At 47.5% G+C, this 20994-nt stretch overlaps 1 protein-coding gene across 1 annotated transcript in view; it reads right to left on the reverse strand.

The window, feature by feature from the left end:
* The window catches only part of METAP2 (methionyl aminopeptidase 2), a 163311-nt gene that overhangs the window by 89222 nt on the left and 53095 nt on the right, over positions 1-20994 (reverse strand). The window contains exon 5 of the mRNA XM_085653380.1: positions 18805-18966. Within this exon, the coding sequence (XP_085509506.1) occupies positions 18805-18966 (162 nt within the window). The remainder of the gene's footprint in view (positions 1-18804; positions 18967-20994) is intronic.

Consider the following 20994-nt stretch of genomic DNA (forward strand, 5'->3'; position numbering starts at 1 on the left):
GTGCCCAGGGCCTATGTTCCTTCCTTAAACCACACAAACTCCAAATTGGCAAACCCTAGCCACATGTCAGCCCCTAGTAAATGGTACCCTAGGTACCCAGGGCCTTGTGACCAGGGAAGGCCTCTAAGGGCTGCAGCACTCATTGTGCCACCCTCAGAGGCCCTGTACCCTTACACACACACACTGCCCTTGCAGGCTGAGTGTCTGGGTGCAGGACAAAACAAAGAGTCGACATGGCACACATCACTGTGTACCATGCCCATCACCTACACTGCCAAGGCATATGTCAGCCACCCCTCTAGCTGGGTGCATTACGCCTATGGTGTGGGCACAGGAGCAGGAGCCCTGTGCCCCTACAGTACCCGGGTCCATTCCTGGGCACTGTAAGTGCAGTGCTGTCATTTAAGAATACATGGTGCTGAGAGCTTGTCAAACACGAGCTCCACAGCACCATATTGGCAACACTGAAGCCTGGGAAGTTTGGTATCAAACTTCTCAGCACATTGAACCCACACTGATGCCAGTGTAGGATTTAATGTACTAAGCACCCCAGAGGGCATCTTAGAAGATGCCCCCTTACAGCTAACTTGCAATCCACGTCTGCTCTGAGGCTGCCCAGGCTGCCACACAGCAGACACGTTGCTGGACCCCTGGGTGGGAGAGCCCCTGCTCTCCCGGGCCTGCAACAATGCACACCCTGGGTGAAGTGAGAAATCTCCTCCCCCAGGATGAGCAAAGGGAAGCTTCAAAGGCATGCCGCCATTTGGAGTTTCCCCAGGCCACTGCAACCCCCCACTCTGGCGGGAAGCTTAGCCGGAAACCCCCTACAAGGACAGGGGATGTGCCAGCCTGCCCACCCCACCCCTCAGGTGGGGGAGGCGAGGTGAAGCACATCTCCGGGCTCTCGCCATCTTGAAGATGGGAGGCCCTACCCTATCAGGATTAGGCTACTGCCCCCCTCCCACAGGAGAGAGGCAGGATAGGGGGTGTACCCACCCCAGGACAAGGACCCATTGGTCCCTGGCCTTCACCTACCTGTAACGCCCCTAAATCTAGTATTTAGGGGCCCCCTGAACCTTCCTTCCTTAGATTCCAGATAGAAAACGACAAGAAGAGCAAGAAGAACAAAGACCTGCCCTGCAGCTGCTAAAAAGAGAAGAAGACACCAACTGCTTTGGCCCCAGCCCTACCGGCCTGTCGACTCTCGAACCTGCACCAGCGCGGCATCCCACGTGGCCAGCAACCTCACCAACCCCGGAGGACCTGGCTACCTTTTAGCTCTAAGCCCCTGGGACTCCCACGAGTAGAGGCTCTACTCAAGAAACCTATTTGCTATCCCTGGCACCAGCCCGGGACCGCGGACCCAACACACTCTGCACCAGCCAAGCCTGGCCAGTGCCGGAGTGGACAAAGACCCAGAGGACGACCCCACGGCGACTGTGACCCAGAGTCCGGCACCCAAGGACCCCCCTCGACATCCCGGAAGAAGCCTGCAGCCTCAGAACCAAGTGCCACCCCAGCCACGATCAACCAGAGGGTAAGATTCCCGACGTCAAAAGGCACCCCTGCACCCGGCGCCCTGCGACCCCCTGTGCCCAATCCCGGGGTACCCACCTAACCTACAACTACCCAACTTACCTCTCGAAGTGGTGGTGGCACCTGAAACATCCTCGTCCCCGAGCCTGCAGCCTCTTTCCAAACCGGAACATTCCCATTGATTTCCATTGAGCGCCCTAAGGCTCAAAAGCACCCTGCACCCAGCCGCCCGAGTGGCCCTGGCAGTGCCCTCTCTACACTAACCTACTTCCCCACTTGCCCTGAGTAAGTGACCAGGAGCCCAGCTCCCACAGCTGCGTGGCTTGCCAGACAGCAGCCACCAACCAAGGCCCCCCTATCCCTCATAGGATAACATTGGGCCCAACTCTCTCTGCACCCGGCCGTCCTGAAACCGCTGAGGGTGAACCAACTGTACCTACCTGACACTGGGGGACCCCTGAGTCCCTGCCCGGAATTTCAACACTACCAGTCGAGTACTTACCCTTAAACCGCTAACTTCATTTTCCTCATGGGGTAACATTGACTGGCTTTTTCTTCAAAAATCTTCTAAGTGTGAACTTTTCAAAACTGCAAAAATTCACCAAAAATCAGCCAAGTGACAAAAACGAATTTACTCACCTGCTCCTAGGTGAGCTCCCAGTGCTGGATCTTGGTGCCCAGCCCTGACTCTGAAAAGTGTTCACAACTATACTTACCTCTAACTCATTTTTCTCCCATAGGAAACCATTGTCTGCTTTTCTGTGAAATTTCTTCTAAGTGTCTACTTTTGCAAATTTGAAATATTCTTTTAAAATCGTACCATTTCTGCAAACGAAATTACTTACCTGCTTTTGATAAGGACCCCAGTCCTGGGTCTAGGCACCCAGTCCTGGATTACTAAAGTAACGATAAAGTACTCTACCTGCAATTTGAATTTCTTGCCATAGAGATCCATTGAATGTTTTCTGTGAAATATTTTCTAAGTGCTAACTTTTGAAATAGCTAAATATTATTTAAAAATCATTACAGTTATTAAGTCGACTTTCATCACTTGATTCTGAATACTGACCCCAGGCTGGTTCTAGGAGCCAGACCTGGAATTCCAAAAGTAATCTGAAAAGTAATTTATTACAAATAACCTGAATTTACCATTGAGCTCAATGCATTGTTATGTTTAGGAAATAGGATTGTTTATTGCAACCAACTGTGACTGTTTACACAAATTTATTGCTTAAAACAAAAGTATTTATATTCAACCTCTCATTCTGAGAAAGTATATTTTTACCCCCTTTGTGGTTCTAAAAATAAAACAAGCTTATATTTTATATATACAAATCATTGGCCTAGAGTTCAGTTATTGAGTGTGTGAAACCATTTGCTGACTGAGTGTGTACAATAAATGCTTTACACTGTCCTCTGGTACTGCCTTACTGCTCGACCAAGCTACCACTTTTGAGAGTAAGGTCATACCTAACTTTGACCTCTATCAGCCTCTGGGGGACTGTGGACTCTGTACACCCTGTACCAATTAGGGAACAGTATATACAGAGCCACTTTCTCACAGATAGTTTGAGTCTGCGCCCGGTTTTTTCAGTAGAGGTGTGACTTGGCCGCTTTTGAGACGGCATAACTCAAGGAGCTATTCATGATCTTGGGCTAGTGAGGGTTTGAGTTTTTTTGACCAGTTGGGCCGGGATGGGATTCAGGACGTGTGCTGAGGGTTTGGAGGTGGAAATCATTTTGATGACCTCTGCGTAGGAGATGGGGTTGAAAGAGTTCCATAATTTAGGGGGGTGCTAGAGTGTGGGATCATCTTTTGTCTCTGTGGGCGATTTGCTGTTTGGGGGAATGCTTTGAACGACCAAGGAGAGTTCTATCTTGGTGATTTTGTCATTGAAGAAATTGGCAAAGTTGTCACACAGGTCTTTTGAGGCCACAACTTGTATTGAAATGGGCTTGGAGGTTTGTTGACCGATAAGATAGAAAAGTTCTCTTGGTCTATTTTCTGCGTTGCCAAGGGCATTACGAAAGAAGGACGCTTTTTCATTCATTATGTGGTTTTTGTATTTCCTTCGTACTGATTGGAGTCTCGCTCGTAGGATTGAGGACTTTTTTGGGGGAGAGAACTTGTTCAGCCAGGTTTTGGTGATGAACGTAATATCTATGTCGTGGGTAAGGATAGTCTCTGCCAGTTCTGTTGCATGTTTGGTGGCTGACCTGCAGTTTATGAGCATGCAGTTGGTGTTGTAACTGCCGTAATTGCGTTGTCTGGACAGATGATCCAGTCTGCTGGGCAACCTAAGGCTACTCAGACTGTTGAAGCTGGTCTTTGAACCAGACTGTAGACTGCAACCAGAGAAGGTATTTTGGCTTCTTTCAACTTACTATTAGAATCAGAGCAATTGGTGGAAGAGTACAGAAAGCACATTCTTGGTAGACATGGTCTATTTCAATACAGAAATAACATGCAATTTTGTATTTTTGAATGTTGTGAAGGGGTCCATTTGAGGCATTCGCCAGAAATGCTAACACATACAGGATACATATCAACACACTGGTAAACTTTACATCAATGTCGCATTCAGTTCAACTAAACCTTTACTTGGACATGGTTTTAAATGTCAAAACTGATCTGTTTTATTTACTGTTCTAAACTCAGCGCTAGAAATTTGGCTGTCAAACTAATGGTTTGGTTAATGTTAAGGTAGGTTACAGACGATAGGTTAGGTCATGATGTTGTACGTGCAAACACCACCTTGTGTTTTTCTGTGATCATTCTGCTTATTCATTGTGCCTGGTAGATGAACTGTTGTAACAATGAGATGGCAAGGATTAGGTGTCATACGGCTGGAGGATGCTTTCAGCACCCATGATCTTGTTACTTCCTATTTACATGAAATGAATTTAGAGCTGCATTCACAGTCCTTAGGTACAGCGTGTTTATGTGATCCAAAGACTCTGTTTGAGAAAAACAATTTTTCAATCTGGGGGGGAATCTAAATAAGCTTCCGGCCCCATTAGAGATATCCACCCGTGAGAAAGTGCCATCTTTCTTGCATGGTATGCCCCCACTTTTTGCTGAATTGCTGAATGTACTTTGACTGAGTGTGCCCTGGACTCCTGCCAATCAGATGCCCAGGGCCTATGTTCCTTCCCTAAAACAAAACAAACCCAAATTGTCAAACCCTGGCCACATGTCAGCCCCTGGTAAATGGTACCCTAGGTACCCAGGGCCTTGTGACCAAGGAAGGCCTTTAAGAGCTGCAGCACTCCTTGTGCCACCCTTAGAGTCCCTGTACCCTTACACACACACACTGCCTTTGCAGGCTGAGTGTTTGGGTGCAAGACAAAAACAAAGTCGACATGGCACACATCCCTGTGTGCCATGCCCATCCCCTACACTGCCATGGCATACATAAGTCACCCCTCTAGCTGGGTGCCTTATGCCAATGCTGTGGGCACAGGAGCAGGAGCCCTGTGCCCCTACAGTGCCCAGGTCCATTCCTGAGCACTGTAAGTGCAGTGCTTCAATTTAAGAGTACATGGTGCTGAGAGCTCTTCAAACACGAGCTCCACAGCACCATAATGGCAACACTAAAGACTGAGAAGTTTGGTATCAAACTTCTCAGCACATTAAACCCACACTGATGCCAGTGTGGGATTTAATGTACCAAGCACCCCAGAGGGCATCTTAGATGATCATCAGGAGTCCTTTCAGGCTCTCCAATTTTCTATTAATGGGGATTATGGAGTGCCGTTTAAGGGCCTCCTGATCTACAGACCCCCAGGGAGCAAAGTAGACTTCTGTAGTCAAATGCTGGAGGTCCTAGAACCACACTTCGGTTGTGACCATCTCACCGTTCTGGGGGATGTAAATTTTCATCTAGAGAAGGTGGATTTGCCCGAAACCCAGTCTCTTTTGGATACTTTCTCGGGGTGCGGTTTGACACAGCTAGTCAGAGGCCCCACACATTTGGCTGGCCATACGCTGGATGGGGTTTTCTCCAACGACATGCGGTTGGTCACTGAATTGCCTATCCCCCTTTCATGGTCAGACCATTATGCAATTCCTCTGGTCCTTACAACCTCTCTGTCCAGTAATAGGGGTAATATGCCTTCCAAGTTTGAACGAAGACGTAACTTAAAAAAGTTATCCAATAATCTACTCGCTCCCAAGCTTGCAGGGCTTTTGATCGCCCCGGGGGAGGAGGTAACATCGGCGGTGGAAAGGCTGGAGAATGGGGTTACTTTAGCCCTGGACGAACTTGCACCGGCCATCTTGTGCTATTCGGCCAGAAGAACTCCATCCGCCCCTTGGTTCTCGGAACCACTCAGATTACTTAGGCAGGGATTACGGCGACAGGAGCGTCGTTGGCGGTCCAGTGGGTATGTGTGTGAGAGGGACAGACATAAAACTATGTTGAGGCTATATAAGAAGGAGGTAATAAAAACCAAACAAGAATATTTTACCTCTCTTACTGCCTCACTTTCCTCACCTAAAGATCTTTTTAAAATCGTGGACACGCTTACCTCACTAAAGATGCCAGACCCGGTGGTGAGCTCGCAACAGCTGTGCAATGATATTGCACAATTCTTCAACACCAAGATTGTGGATATTTATTCAGCTCTGGAGCTACAAAGGGTGACTCTATCTATCCCCTTAGACTGTGTTCCGCCATCTTTATCTGAGGAGGTGCCCTCTGGAAGTTTGTCTAGTTTTCCCACTCTCTCCCTACTGGATCTTGAAGGCCTCTTGACCAAGGTTAGGTCGGGTTCCCCATTAGACCCCTGCCCCCTTAAACTCCTCAAACAGTGTAAAGACTGTCTTCTTCCACCATTACTGGGTGTGATGAATGGGGCAATTAAGGAAGGGACCTTCCCCCTTCAGTGGAAGAAAGCGGTGGTCAAGCCTCTTTTAAAAAAACCCTCTCTTGACCCGGGTGTGCTTAAGAACTTCCGCCCTATCTCGTTGCTTCCAGCTCCTGCCAAGATGCTGGAAATCCATCTAAATAAGCATCTTGTTGATTTTCTGGAAGCCCATGATAAGCTGGACCACTCGCAGCACGGCTTCAGGAGAGAACACAGTACCGAGTCTGCCCTTACTATCGTGCTCGACACCATTCGCACTAGGGTTGATAAGGGACTGACTACTCTCCTCATCCTCTTGGATCTCTCGGCTGCTTTTGATACCCTGTCTCCCTCAGTATTAACATCAAGGCTGAGGGAGATCGGGGTCAAGGGCACAGCACTTAGTTTGCTGACATCCTTTCTTAATCAGAGGGAACAGAGGGTAAAGCTGGGGGATTTTCTGTCTCCATCCCTTCCTGTGCTTTGTGGGGTCCCTCAGGGGTCGGCTTTAAGTCCGACCCTCTTTAACATCTATGTTACCCCACTAGCCAGGCTTATTAGATCTTTTGGGATGGAGGTTATCTCCTATGCTGACGACACACAGATTCTGCTGTCCTTTACCCAACCCACTATCCAGGCTGCCTCCAATTTTAAAAACTGTTTGAAGGCAGTCGCTCAATGGATGGTGGGTAATTCATTGAAATTCAATGGGGATAAGACAGAGTTTCTGGTGTTCGGGGGAAAGGAGGATTTCTGGTCAGCTGACTGGTGGCCGCCCTCTATGGGGGTGTGCCCTACACCGTCGACCCTGGCCAAAAATCTGGGCGTTTTGATCGATCCCCTTTTGAGGATGGATCAACAGGTAAGCAGGACCATCTCCACCTGCTGGGGACTGATAAACATCTTACGGAGGATCAGGCACTATCTGTCTTTCCAGGCCAGGAAACAAATTGTCCTGGCATTGATTGGGTCCAGACTTGATTATTGCAATGCTCTTTATTTGGGCATCAATAAGGGCTTGGTGACCCGTCTACAGATGGTGCAGAACGCTGCCGCTAGACTGGTCCTGGACCTGCCTAAACGGGCCAAGACTCATCAGGCAAGAAGGACCTTGCATTGGCTCCCTATTGAGTCCAGGATATCCTTTAAGTCCCTGACTTTGATTTATAGAGCCTTGGCAACCAATCGGTCTGGGGGTATGAAGGATTTGCTGGTCCCCTACATTCCCCCCAGAACTCTCCGGTCGTCAAATAAACTTCTGCTTTCAGTGCCCAGGATACGTAAGGCTAGGTGGGGAGGTAGAGCTTTTTCAACTCTTGCTCCCAGGCAGTGGAATTCCCTGCCTTTGGAGATAAGATCTCTTCCATCGGCTCTGGCTTTTAGGAAGGCCCTTAAGACCTGGCTTTTTGCCAAGGCCTACGCTTAGATACGATCTGCCTCTTTTTCGAACTGTTTTGTTTAGGCGCCTTGATGCCTTCGGGCTAAGTAGCGCGATTACAAGTTTCCATTCATTCATTCATTCAGAGGTGCCCCCTTAAACCTAACCTACAATCCACGTCTGCTCTGAGGCTGCCTAGGCTGCCACCCAGCAGACATAATGCTGGACCCCTGGGTAGGAGAGCCCCTGCTCTCCTGGGCCTGCAACAATGCACATCCTGGGTGAGGTGCTAAATCTCCTCCCCCAGGATGGGCAGGGGGAAGCTTCAAAGGCATGCCGCCTCTGTGAGCTTCCCCAGGCCCCTGCAACCCCCCACTCTGGCGGAAAGCTTTGGCCAGAAACCTCAAATAAGGACAGGGGATGTGCCAGCCTGCCAACCCCACCCCTCAGGTGGGGGAGGCGAGGTGAAGCACATCTCCGGGCTCTCGCCATCTTGAAGATGGGGAGCCCTACCCTATCAGGTCTAGGCTACTGCCCCCCTCCCACAGGAGAGAGGCAGGATAGGGGGTGTACCCACCCCAGGACAGGGACCCATTGGTCCCTGCCCTTCACCTACCTGTAACGCCCCTAAATCTATTAGGGGCACCCTGAACCTTCCTTCCCCAGATTCCAGATTCGAAACTACGAAGAGCAAGAAGAAAGAAGACCTGCCCTGCAGCTGCTGAAAAGAGGAAGACACCAACTGCTTTGGCCCCAGCCCTACCGGCCTGTCGACCCTCGAACCTGCTCCTGCTCCAACCCGGCATCTCTGGTGGCCAGCAACCTCACAAACCCCGGAGGACCTGGCTACCTTTTGGCTCTAAACCCCTGGGACTCCCATGAGTAGAGGCTCTACTCAAAACCTATCTCTAATCCCTGGCAGCAGCCCAGAACCGCGAACCCAGCATACTCTGCACCAGCCAAGCCTAGCCAGTGCCGGAGTGAACAAAGACCCTGAGGACAACCCCACGGCGACTGTGACCTCGAGTCCGGCACCCAAGGACCTCCCTCGACACTCCTGAAGGAGCCTGCAGCCTCAGAACAAGGTGCCCCCCCCAGCCGCGAGCAACAGAGGGTAAGATTTCCCGACACCAAAAGGCACTCCTGCACGCGGCGCCCCACGGCCCCCTGTGCCCAGTCCCGGGGTACCTACCTATCCGCCAACTACCCAACCTACCTCTCGAAGTGGTGGTGGCACCTGAAGAGTCCTCGTCCCCGAGCTTGCAGTCTTTTTCGAAACCGGAGATTTCCCACTGAAATCAATTGAGCGCCCGAAGGCTCAAAAGCACTCTGCACCCAGCCGCCCGAGTGGCCCTGGCAGTGAAAACTCTACACCTACCTACTTCCCCACTTGCCCGGAGTAAGTGACCAGGAGCCCAGCTCCCACAGCCGCGTGGCTTGCCAGTCAGCAGCCACCAACCAAGGTCCCCCCTATCCCTCATAGGAAACATTGGGCCTAACTCTCTCTGCACCCCGCCGCCTTAGAGCCGCTGAGGGTGAACCAACTGTACCTACCTGACCCTGGGGGACCCCTAAGTCTATGCCCAGAACCTCAACTCTGCCAGTCGAGTACTCACCCTTAAACCGCAAACTCAATTTTCCTCATAGGGTAACATTGACTGGCTTTTTCCTGGAATTTCTTCGAAGTGTGGACTTTTCAAATCTTAAAATATTCACCAAAAATCAGCCGAGTAACGAAAACGAAATTACTCGCCTGCTCTTAGGTGAGCTCCCAGTGCTGGATCTTGGTGCCCAGCACTGACTCTGAAAAATACTTACAACTGTACTTACCCTTAACTCAATTTTCTTCCATAGGAAACCATTGACTGTTTTGCTGTGAAATTTCTTCTAAGTGTCGATTTCTGTCCTCTTTAAATATTCTTCAAAAATCGTATCATATCTGAAAGGAATATGCTACTTACCAGTATGCATCTGTTCTTGGCATGTAGAGCTGCAGAGTTGTACACTTAGCATAGATCGCCATCTGGTGTTGGGCCCGGATGTTTGCAGTTTGTTTTTGTTCTTTGGACAGTCTTTGGAAGTCACGAGTTCGGTGACTCCTCCGTCGGTCCGTACTGCGCATGGGCTTCGGCTCCATCCTCAGATTGTTTTTCGCCAACAGGGAAATGATGGAGCGTAGCAATAACAGTGAGAAACCCATGTGTGTTGTATCTAAATAAGATGGACTGGAACGGATACAGGTAGCCGGGGAGGCGGGTTGGCGTGTACAACTCTGCAGCTCTACATGCCAAGAACAGATGCATACTGGTAAGTAGCATATTCCGTTCGAGGCATATGAGCTGCAGATTGTACACTTAACATAGATTATATAGCAGTACCCAACCTTAGCGGCGACCACCGGTATCCGTTGCAGTGGTTTGAAAAAGTGTCTTTAGTACAGCCTGGCCCACACTAGCTTGCTGCTTGGAATGCACATCTACACAGTAATGTTTTGTGAAGGTGTGCGGTGTTGACCATGTGGCTGCTTTGCAGATGTCATCTAAGGGTATGTTCCCTAGAAAAGCCATAGAAGCCCCTAACTTTCTAGTAGAGTGGGCTTTAGGTGGAACAGATAATGTTCTTTTTGCCTTTTGATAGCAAATTTGTATGCACTTTACAATCCACCTAGCTATCCCTGATTTAGAGATGGGGTTGCCTTTATGTGGTGGAGAGAAGGAGACGAACAATTGTTTAGTCTTCCTGAAAGGTTGCGTTCTTTGTATGTAGTACAGCAAAGCCCTCTTAACATCAAGTGTGTGTAAGGCCCTTTCTGCAACAGATTGAGGTTGCGAGAAAAAGACAGGTAATTCCACTGATTGATTGAGATGGAAGGGGGAAATGACCTTGGGCAGAAACTTCGGATTTGTACGAAGTATGACCTTGCTGTGATGTATTTGTAGGAAGGGTTCCTGTATAGTGAACGCTTGTATATCATCAACCCTTCTAAGGGAAGTGATAGCTACGAGGAAAGCTGTTTTCCAGGTGAGGAACTGTAGCTCACATTTATGCATTGGTTCGAAGGGTGGACCCATTAGCCGTGTAAGAACTACATTTAGATTCCACACAGGGGAAGGTGGTGCCCTGGGAGGAATTACTCGTTTAAGGCCTTCCATAAAGGCTTTAATAGCGGGCACTCTGAACAGTGATAAATGCTGTCTGTTTTGTAGATAAGCAGCAATCGCTGCTAGGTGTAGGCGTATGGATGAATATGCCAGGTTACACCTGTGAAGATGGAGCAGATAGCATATGATGTGCTGTATGGATGCATCTAAAGGGTTGATTGTATTGTTACGGCAGTAAATTACAAATCTTTTCCACTTTGCGGCATAGCATGCTCTAGTGGTAGGACGTCTAGCTTCCATGATGATGTTCATGCAATCAGGGGGAAGGTTAAGGTATCCAAATTCTAAGATTTCAGGAGCCAGATCGCAAGGTTGAGCTGAGCTGGGTCCGGGTGCCCGATTTCTCCATGGTTCTGGGTTAGGAGGCATGGGGACAGGTGCAGTTTTTGATGTGGTACCACCGATAGCTGTAGTAGTGTGGTGTACCACGGCTGCCTGTCCCATGTTGGGGCTACCAGAATGAGTGTGAGGGAGTGCTGCTGTAGCTTCCTTACCACTAATGGAATTAGCGGGAGAGGTGGAAAGGCGTATGCAAATCTGCCTGACCAGTTCATCCATATCGCATTGCCCTTGGACAATGGGTGTGGGTATCTGGCGGCGAAGCTTGGGCATTTTTTGTTTTCGTGGGTGGCGAAGAGGTCTATCTGAGGATGCCCCCACTGTTGGAAGAATGGGTGAAGAACTTGTGGATGCAGTTCCCATTCGTGTAGTTGTTGCGTTTGTCTGCTGAGCAGATCTGCCACGGTGTTTTGTACGCCTGGAACGTGCTGTGCCAGGAGAAAGATGTTTTGGGGAATTGCCCATCTCCATATGCTCTGGGCTAAGCGGGAGAGCTGGGGAGAGTGTGTCCCCCCCCCCCTGTTTTTGGATATAATACGTTGCAGTCATGTTGTCTGTGCGAATGAGGACTGCTTTGCCCGAAATCTGTTTTTGAAAGGATTTTAGGGCTAGAAAGATCGCCAAGAGCTCCAGATGGTTGATGTGGAGCGATTTTTGCTGTGGCGTCCATAGACCTTGCATTGTGAGGTGTAAGAGGTGCGCTCCCCTGCCGGAGAGCGATGCGTCCGCTGTTCGAATCACCTGAGGAACCGGGTCCTGGAACGGCCGCCCTTTGGAAAGGTTTGTGGTGTTCCACCACTGCAGAGAGTGATGGGTGCGGCCGTCCACCAACACCAGATCCGTCAGCTGACCCTGGGCCTGGTTCCACTGTTGTGCTAGGCACTCCTGAAGTGGACGCATGTGGAGTCTTGCATGGGGCACTATGAAAATGCAGGACGCCATCATTCCTATGAGCTTCATAAACACTCTTGCTGGAAGAGAGTGTTGAGGAAGGAATGTTTTGCGCAAGGCTTGTATGCTTGCGATTCTGGCTGAATTTGGATAGGCAATACCTTTGGAGGTGTCTATAGTTGCCCCGAGATATTGCTTTGTGTGAGATGGTAAGAGGTGGGACTTTTGGTAGTTCACCGTGAAGCCTAGCCGGTGGAGTAGTTGAATGGTGCTGTTGGTATGTTGCACACATTGATTGTAGGACGCGGCTTTTATTAGCCAGTCGTCTAGATAAGGGAAGACGTGAATTTGTTGACGCCTGAGGTGTGCTGCTACCACTGCTAGGCATTTGGTAAACACCCGTGGTGCGGTGGTGACCCCGAAGGGGAGAACCGTGAATTGGTAATGCTGACCGTCCACCACGAAGCTGAGGTACTTCCTGTGAGAAGGGTGAATTGGAATGTGAAAGTATGCGTCCTTCAGATCCAAGGTAGTGAGAAAGTCTCCCTGACAGAGGAGCGGGAGGACTTGTTGTAGGGTGACCATGTGGAAATGGTCTGAATGTATGTACGCATTTAGAGGCCGGAGGTCCAGAATGGGCCTCAGGGTCCCGTCTTTCTTTGGTATAAGGAAATAGAGGGAGTAGACCCCTAGATTTTGCTGATTGATGGGGACCTGCTCTATAGCGTGTTTTTGGAGGAGGGAGAGCACCTCCTGTTTGAGCAGTGTGGAATGTTCTTGAGACATTGGACGGTGTCTTGGTGGGATATCGGGTGGGGTAGATGTTAGCTTTAGACAGTACCCTGACCGAATAATTTGGTTCACCCATTTGTCCGATGTTATGGATTCCCATGCGTGGATAAATTGTTGTAGTCTGCCCCCGACCGGAGTGGGATGGTCTGGGGGGAGGGAAGGGAAGTGATTGTGCGGGCGGGGTTGCGGAACGGGTGGTGTTAGTTTTGCCCCTGCCCTTATTGTTGTTGCCTCTGTAACCACCCCTTTGGTTGCCCTTTGAAAAGTTATTTTGAGGTGGGGACTTGTAGGAGGTAGAGGCGCTATCGGTGGAGAAGCCTCTGCCTGTGCCACGAAAGGATGAGCGTCGAAAGGAGCGTTTAGGGGCCTGTGATTGGAGTGCCCCCATAGATTTTGCTGTGTCTGTGTCCTTTTTCATCTTTTCCAACGCTTCGTCCACCTTTGGCTCAAAGAGAGTTTGTTGGTCAAAAGGGTGATTTAGTATGGACGCCTGGACTTCAGGCTTGAACCCTGAGATCCTGAGCCAGGCATGACGACGAAGCAGGACACTGGTATTTATGGCTCTAGAAGCAGTATCGGCTGCATCGAGGGCACACTTAATGGAGGTGTTTGTAATGAGCCTTGCGCTTGTGTTTTTCAGGGAGGTGCTGTATAAGAGCCGCAAGTTCGTCGTAGTGTGCTCTGTCATAGCGCGCAAGTAGCGCTTGTGTATTTGCAATGCGCCACATGTTTGCAGCTTGGGAGGCGGTGCGTTTGCCAGACGCATCTAGAAGTTTCGATTCCTTGTCTGGCGGTGGGGCTTCTCCTGAGGACTGGGAGTTAGCCCGCTTTCTAGCTGTGGACACAACTAGGGAATCTAAGGGAGCAGGGCCCTTAATGTATGCAGGGTCTGTGGGTGCCGCCTTGTACTTTTTTTCTATTCTAGGGTTCAGTACCCTGGCCCTGACAGGGTCTTTGAACACCTCTGCAGCATGCTTGGTGACACCTTTAAGCATGGGCAAAATAGACGTGGACTTGTCCTGAATGTCAAATGTGTCCAGAAGGAAGTCGTCTTCCACTGGTTCGCTATGCATGTCCACCCCATGGTAGTGTGCTGCTCTCTGCACTAAGTGGTGAAACCCTAAGGAGTCCTCTGGAGGAGACGGCCTGGATGGGTATAGGTCGTCCTGAGGCATATCAGGTATGTCAGGGTTGTGGTAGTCTTCCCATGGGTCTGGGGTCCCCAGTGGAGTGGGGTCCATTGGGGCGTCCGCCGGGTCATAATCTGGATCCCCGTAATCCGGATCTGGGGACGGGGTTGGGGAGTGATGAGGTAAGGGTGGCGGAGACCTGGGAGGGGGTGGAGGAGGTGGAGGAGGAGGTAGTGGGGAAGGCACTCTGAGAGGAGAAGTAGCAGAGTCCTTCCGCTTGGGTGGAGGAGGAGCCGGAGTGTCAAGGCGTCTTTTTTTGATAATTAAAGTCAATAGCCCAGTCTTTGGATCTTTAAATAGAGTCTTTTGCAAAGGGTCTGGTGTAAACAGATCCAGTGGCGCCGAATCGTCCGCTGGCGCCGATGGTTTCGGAGCCGAGGGCTTCGATGGTTACTGTGCGCCATGCTTTTTTGGAGCCTCCGGTTTCTTCGGCGTCGAAGGAGTTTTCGGCGCCGGAGCGTCGGTGCCGACAGATTTGTGTTTGTGTTTAGTCGGCACCGAGAGTCCAGGCTTCGGCACCGGTGGCTTCGGAGTCGAGCTGGGTATCACTTTCTTCGGTGCCGGATGGTGTTTTTCGGCACCAGGCGTCGGCTGGCTCGAGCCCGAGCTGCCGTGAGACTTTTGAGGCTTCGACACCGGGCCCGAAGGTGGGGTGATAGAAGCTGTGTGCTTGGTTTTACCCAGGCCTGCAGGCGAGGGTGTAACCTGAGTCTTTGGTTTTGGGCGCGGGGGTGGGAGGGGGAACAGTACTCACGACCCGCTGCGCCGGTGTGATGTCCTCCACGTCGGAGTCGTCGGCCTTGGAAGCGCGGACGACGTCGTCCTCCTGCTCGGTGTGTAGTTGCCCCGAAGCTTCGGCGTCGTCTCCGAAGATGTCCGGTGGAGCTGCGGTCGATGAGTGCGCCATGGTGCGTCGAGCTCTTCGATCCCGGATGGTCTTTTTTGATCGAAAAGACTTACAGGTGGGGCAGTCTCTGGCCTCGTGTTCTGGAAAGAGGCAAAGGTTACACACCTGATGGAGGTCGGTGTGGGGAAATTTAGACCCACATTTTGGGCACTTTTTGAACAGAGTCCTTTCCATCGGCCGGGACCGGAGTCGAGGAGGGCCCGAAAGCCGGTGCCGATGTACGGAATGGAGAAAAGTGCCGCTTCGAGAGATGAAGATATGATGAAGAAACTCGAAGAACGAGGATTTTCCGTCGAGGCTGGAACCGTAGAAGTTCGAAGCCGGAGCACGAAGTATCACATCCGAGCCCGATGGCGGAAAAAAACAATCTGAGGATGGAGCCGAAGCCCATGCGCAGTACGGACCGAAGGAGGAGTCACCGAACTCGTGACTTCCAAAGACTGTCCAAAGAACAAAAACAAACTGCAAACATCCAGGCCCAACACCAGATGGCGATCTATGCTAAGTGTACAATCTGCAGCTCATATGCCTCGAACACATAATTACTTACCTGTTTTGGATAAAGGTCCCAGTACTGAGTCTAGGCACCCAGTACTGGATTACAAAAGTAACGAGAACATACTGTACCTGTAACCTGAATTTTCTTCCATAGTGAATCATTGCCTGTTTTCTTTGAAATATTTTCTGTCAACTTTTAAAATAGCTAAATATTGTTTAAAAATCATTACAGTAATTAAGTCTACTTTCATCGCTTGATTCTGACCCAGGACTGAATCTAGGATCCAGTCCTGGAATTCCAAAAGTAATCTAAAAAGTAATCTGTTGCAAATAACTTGAATTTACCATTGAGCTCAATGCATTGTTGTGTTTAAAAATAGAGTTGCCTACTGCAACCACTTGTAACTGTTTACAAAAGTCTATTGCATATTGCAAAAGTATTTAAATGAAACATCTCCTGCTGAGAAAGTATATTTTAAAACCAAGTGTTGGTTCTAAAATAAAACAAGCATATATTTTTTATATATAAACCATTAGCCTAGAGTTCAGTTATTGAGTGTGTGAGACCATTTTCTGACTGAGTGTGTACAAGAAATGCTTTACACTGTCCTCTGATACTGCCTTACTGCTCGACAAAGCTACCACTTCAGAGAGTAAGATTATATCTAACTTTAACCTCTGTCAAACCCTGGGGGACTGTGGACTCTGTACCTATTAAGGAACAGTATATACAGAGAATATCATCCAACAGAATAAAATAAAAGTGAATCATATATATATATATATATATATATATATATATATATATATATATATATATATATATATATATACACACACACATATATATATATATACACACACACACACACACACACAGATCCTTTATGTCTAGTTCAGGCAAATGGAGACACAAAGGGCATCCATATCTTACCGCTAGACTGAGCATAAAGAACCTAAAGAATCTGGAGTTACGCTGCATCTATACAATGATGTTAGCACATAATTTCACCAATGAGAGGAAAATGTTCTTTCCACAGATTCTCTTTAGCACCAGCTTCAGAAAAGACCACTCAACCAAATAAAATGAATGTTCTGCTTCTAGTGTTAATATCAAGATAAATGTGGTATAGACTTCAAAAGTATTGCAGGATGAATCCAGCCTGATCTGGTAATATTAATATAATCAATGGAAGAAGCCTGTTGGTGATATCCAATCATTGGTTGCGGTCGGCATCAGCCATGTAAATCTAAAGTTTCATCGAGCTTAAGCGTTCACATAGCAGCTTTTCTAATAATCCAAGGTAAGGCCCCTCTCTGTAAGGCTTCCCCATCAGTCTCCAATAAATGTGGCACTAACAGTTCAATAAATCCATCAAAGCAGGAAGCAGTGCTGTGCTGGTCTGCTCTCAGAGAGCCCTGTCAGCCCAACCTAGAAGGCGTTCATGATGTAGCAACAGTGGGTAACGAGTTTGGTTAGTAACTGCTATGTCATAGCAGTGCGTTGCCAGATTTAGACTCGGGTGTAAACGATGGTGGCTTCCTATGGAAGCCATGCATAACAATACATTTAACATCTCTTTTCTGCCTTTGCTCTGGTTTTGAAGCAGCATGCTGTGCCTTCATACAATTACGTATATGCCATAGGAAAAGGAGACTATGGAGTGTAAATGGAAACGAATATACTCAGAACAAACATAAGCACTAAATGTATGTTACGGAAGAAGTAAGGGGCCACAAGTACCTGTTGCGCTAGAGAAAAGTTCACAAAAACCACACATTTGAACACCTGCTCCTGTGCTTGAATAATAGAGATAGGCATGTATACAGGGCTTTAAATAAGCACACTCTAGATCTGTGATTTTGCAAGGCAGAACATCTTTCTGCCTTGACTATGGAAGAGAATAATTTATATAGTCGGTCAGGCTCAATCTAAAATCTAAAACAATGCTTTGTTTTGAGAACATGGGACTTTGGCCGCAAGGAAAATTTCAAATTTAGTAACACCACAAGGGAAAAGGACAACTATTAATGCATTGTTTCAAAAGTAAATCATCCTTTAAACAATAATAAAAACATTGTTAACCGACACAAACAGATTTGCTTATTTGGGGCGCTATTACACGGAGTGCCCCAGAGGTGCAACAGTCATGTGTGCACCTGCTTTCGGCGCTCCCAGGGCACTTTGGTATTACAAAAGGGTCTGTAGAAGCCTTTGCAGCCCCTTCTGTGATACAGATAGCACCAGTGTATTCTCAAGGGACATGACCCCATGCAAACGAGGAAAGCTTTTCCTCTGCACCTCTGCTGTATAAACCAATGCAGGTGTGAAGTAGCTGTTGCACTGATCGCGTCACATAGACTGGGTGCACTGAACTTGCACCACAAAGAGGAGGTGCACTAACTGCAGTTCTGTGCCCTTCTCCCATTGAGCTTCGTTTAGCAAGTAGGAAAGAGGGCCCTATGGACACTTTCAGGCAGTCACTCACTGCACCCGCCTGCAGGAGGGATTTCTGTCCCGCTTTGAAAGGCGGGCCCACATTGCCACTTGCAAAGTGAAGGCCCCCTTTCACTAATGCACTGCTCCGAGTGGAGGCTTGAGATTGCAGCTGTCCTGGGAGTGCTCGTTAACTACAATAAGGCACACCGACCACGTCTGCACCATGTACACCATTTAAAGGGGCGGTGCATCCAATATATATTACAGGCCCTGCTGTTCATGTAAATCTGCCAGCTTAACTAACTACACTTGTTATTTAAGGCAAAGCTTGTTAGGTTTAGCAGCAACCATAAACAAACATAAGCAGAATATATAAAATATATTTTGTGAAATAGATGTGCCGCAATGAGAAACTCACTACATACAAAATATTGGTAGAAAACAGTACATGATAATATTGATGCATGGTTTGATTTCAGGCTTAAAATAAAAAGAAAGAAAAATGTGCAATGATCTATTTATAAGCCCCACCTTTCGGTTTAGGATGCTTTGTAGAGGTAAACTAATGACTGCCTTTGTTTAGAATAATTCCACATGTTTTCCAAGAGGAAGAAGGAACTTTCCAGCAAAAATCTGGGAAACCCTCGTGGGCAGCAAAGGAGTTTTGATAATGTAGCTTACTTTTAAGATGAATAGTGGATAGAACTTTGTCTAGATGAGAAGGCCCCCATAGGGTGGTACATATAATAAAGCCAGTAACAAACACCCAAAAAGTAAGATATGTTGATCGCCAATTAATGGAATTCAGTTCATGAACACCTTACCATATGTCTATCATGGTCATTCCAGGCTTGATCCAGCTCATGACATATTTCCGCACTTGTCTGTGTGCCTCAGCAGCTTGTCTGAAGTCCGCCCAGGTCTCTTCACTGGCTTGATCCAATGCTTTCTTTTCGTCATTTATTGCCCTCCATGCTGCAGAGCGTCTGATAGTAAACCCCCACCCCAAATAAAACACAGGCACAGTTACATAAAACAGAATGTTTCCAAAAAACACATTACAATCTTATTTAAGTACTAGAAATGGGAGATGAGTAACTAAACTCACAATTCTGATTCACAGTGAGGAAAGGAGAAGGACACAGGGTACAAAAGAACCAAGTACATCATTATTATATTTCAGGTAGAATGCAGATGATGGTAATATTCTTCACACATGCAGTTATTTTCCTGCCTAAAATTCTTGCACCCGAAAGTGCTAAATTCACGTCAGGAGGCGGGCACGGATGAACAGCACATACACAACACTCAAATATACAAAATGAAAGTAATCAGCTTTAAGGACTTTGTAGAAATAAAGATTTGTGATATCAATGTGAAGCTTTATGGAACAACAAGAGCAAAGGAAGCAGTGGATGACTAAAGATTAATGCACAGCACTTGGAAGATCGAATTGCCTGTAGATACTGCCGAGAGACAGGGGCTAACTAGGGGGTTAAAATATTAGAAGAAGAGTTTACTCAGTGAGGAAAAACTGTTTCAAAAGTGGGAGGCGCAACCATGAATAGGTATAGGCAGCTGGTTTCATATATTGAGGACCAAATGGGAAAACACGGTCCTATATACAAATGGGTAACCAAAACAATTTTTTTCGTCTCCAGACACTCTGAACTCCATCAATGCTTATGAATTCCTCAAACCTAATTTGAAAAAATTATCTTTCCCAAGAGGAAGGTTTTAACTCCCCTATCTCATTTATCTTGGATACTTCCATACCTAAAACCAGAAAGAGAATCAAAACCAAAAGTGTTCTCACTTTGCCTTCACACAGAAAGGCAAAACTTGCAATCCCTACAATGCTCATAGAAGAAGCCATCTTAGCTAAGATCTTAAACAAAGCAAAAAGGTCCAAAACTTAAACCATAAATAAAAAAGATACTTTCCAGAGATGAAAAAGCACCCAAAAACTCAACTGATAAATTATGCAGTGTAGTAGAAGCTTAAAACTATAGAGGCATCCACAATAATCATCAAACTCCATGACACTTGCTGTAAGGAGCTGGCCAAATTCTTCGACAAGATACACTACATACGTAGCTATTGCCAACAGCTCAGATACTCCAACAACCTGATATAAACCTAAATATATATATATTGATTGGCAGCTGAACATTATTTACCACTATCTCAAAAAAAGACACGGATGAAATCAAGCCTTCGTCAACTGGGCCAGACCCCCATCACTCCCTCCCTACCTACCTATATCTAAGCTCCTCCTTATCCATCTATGGAAAACATAAGCACCTGCCTTGACTAAAGCATTGCTCTCATCTTCCCTAGGAAGTGACTAATATATATTTGACGACAAAAAAAATCCATGTCTGACCCTGACAGCAATTAAATTATCGCTCCATGATTGGCCTGCCTTATGTTGGAAAAACACTGCAAAATTATGTAGAAAACCAGCGTAACCAATTCTCTCAGGAGAACAATGTCTTTATACAGCTACCAATTAGGCCCTTGTTTAATGGAAAGTCAAACTGCTGCACTCTGGATCTCAAGTTATTTAACGCATACATGACCCCCATTGGCGGATATTGTCAAATGCCCAGGAATTCATCCTCCTCTCATATGCTGACAACTCGCAAATTACGATCTCAATTTCCAATAACTCCCCGGAGACACAATCCAATGACCAATTTTGCATGGAGGATATTGCCTCTTAGATGTCGTCTAATTGTTTAAAACTCAAGGTTACAAGATGTGGTGGTCATGGTTGCTAAAACTGGTTACAAACTTAGGTTTCAGGTTGGACCAAGACCTGCCCATGACAGAAAAAATTAGCCAGTTTGCAGCTGTCTGCTTAGCCATACTGAAAATGCTGAATACACATTTTGATTGCCATTCACTACATGCTAGCAAATCTGTGGTATAAATCTGGATTACTTCATTGCTTGTCTACAGCAATGACCTCTCCTTATGCATCCCCTAATTTTTGATACACTGCCTGTAGG

This window comes from Triturus cristatus, chromosome 4_1 (genome assembly GCF_964204655.1).
Source record: "Triturus cristatus chromosome 4_1, aTriCri1.1, whole genome shotgun sequence".
Classification (NCBI taxonomy): Eukaryota; Metazoa; Chordata; class Amphibia; order Caudata; family Salamandridae; genus Triturus; species Triturus cristatus.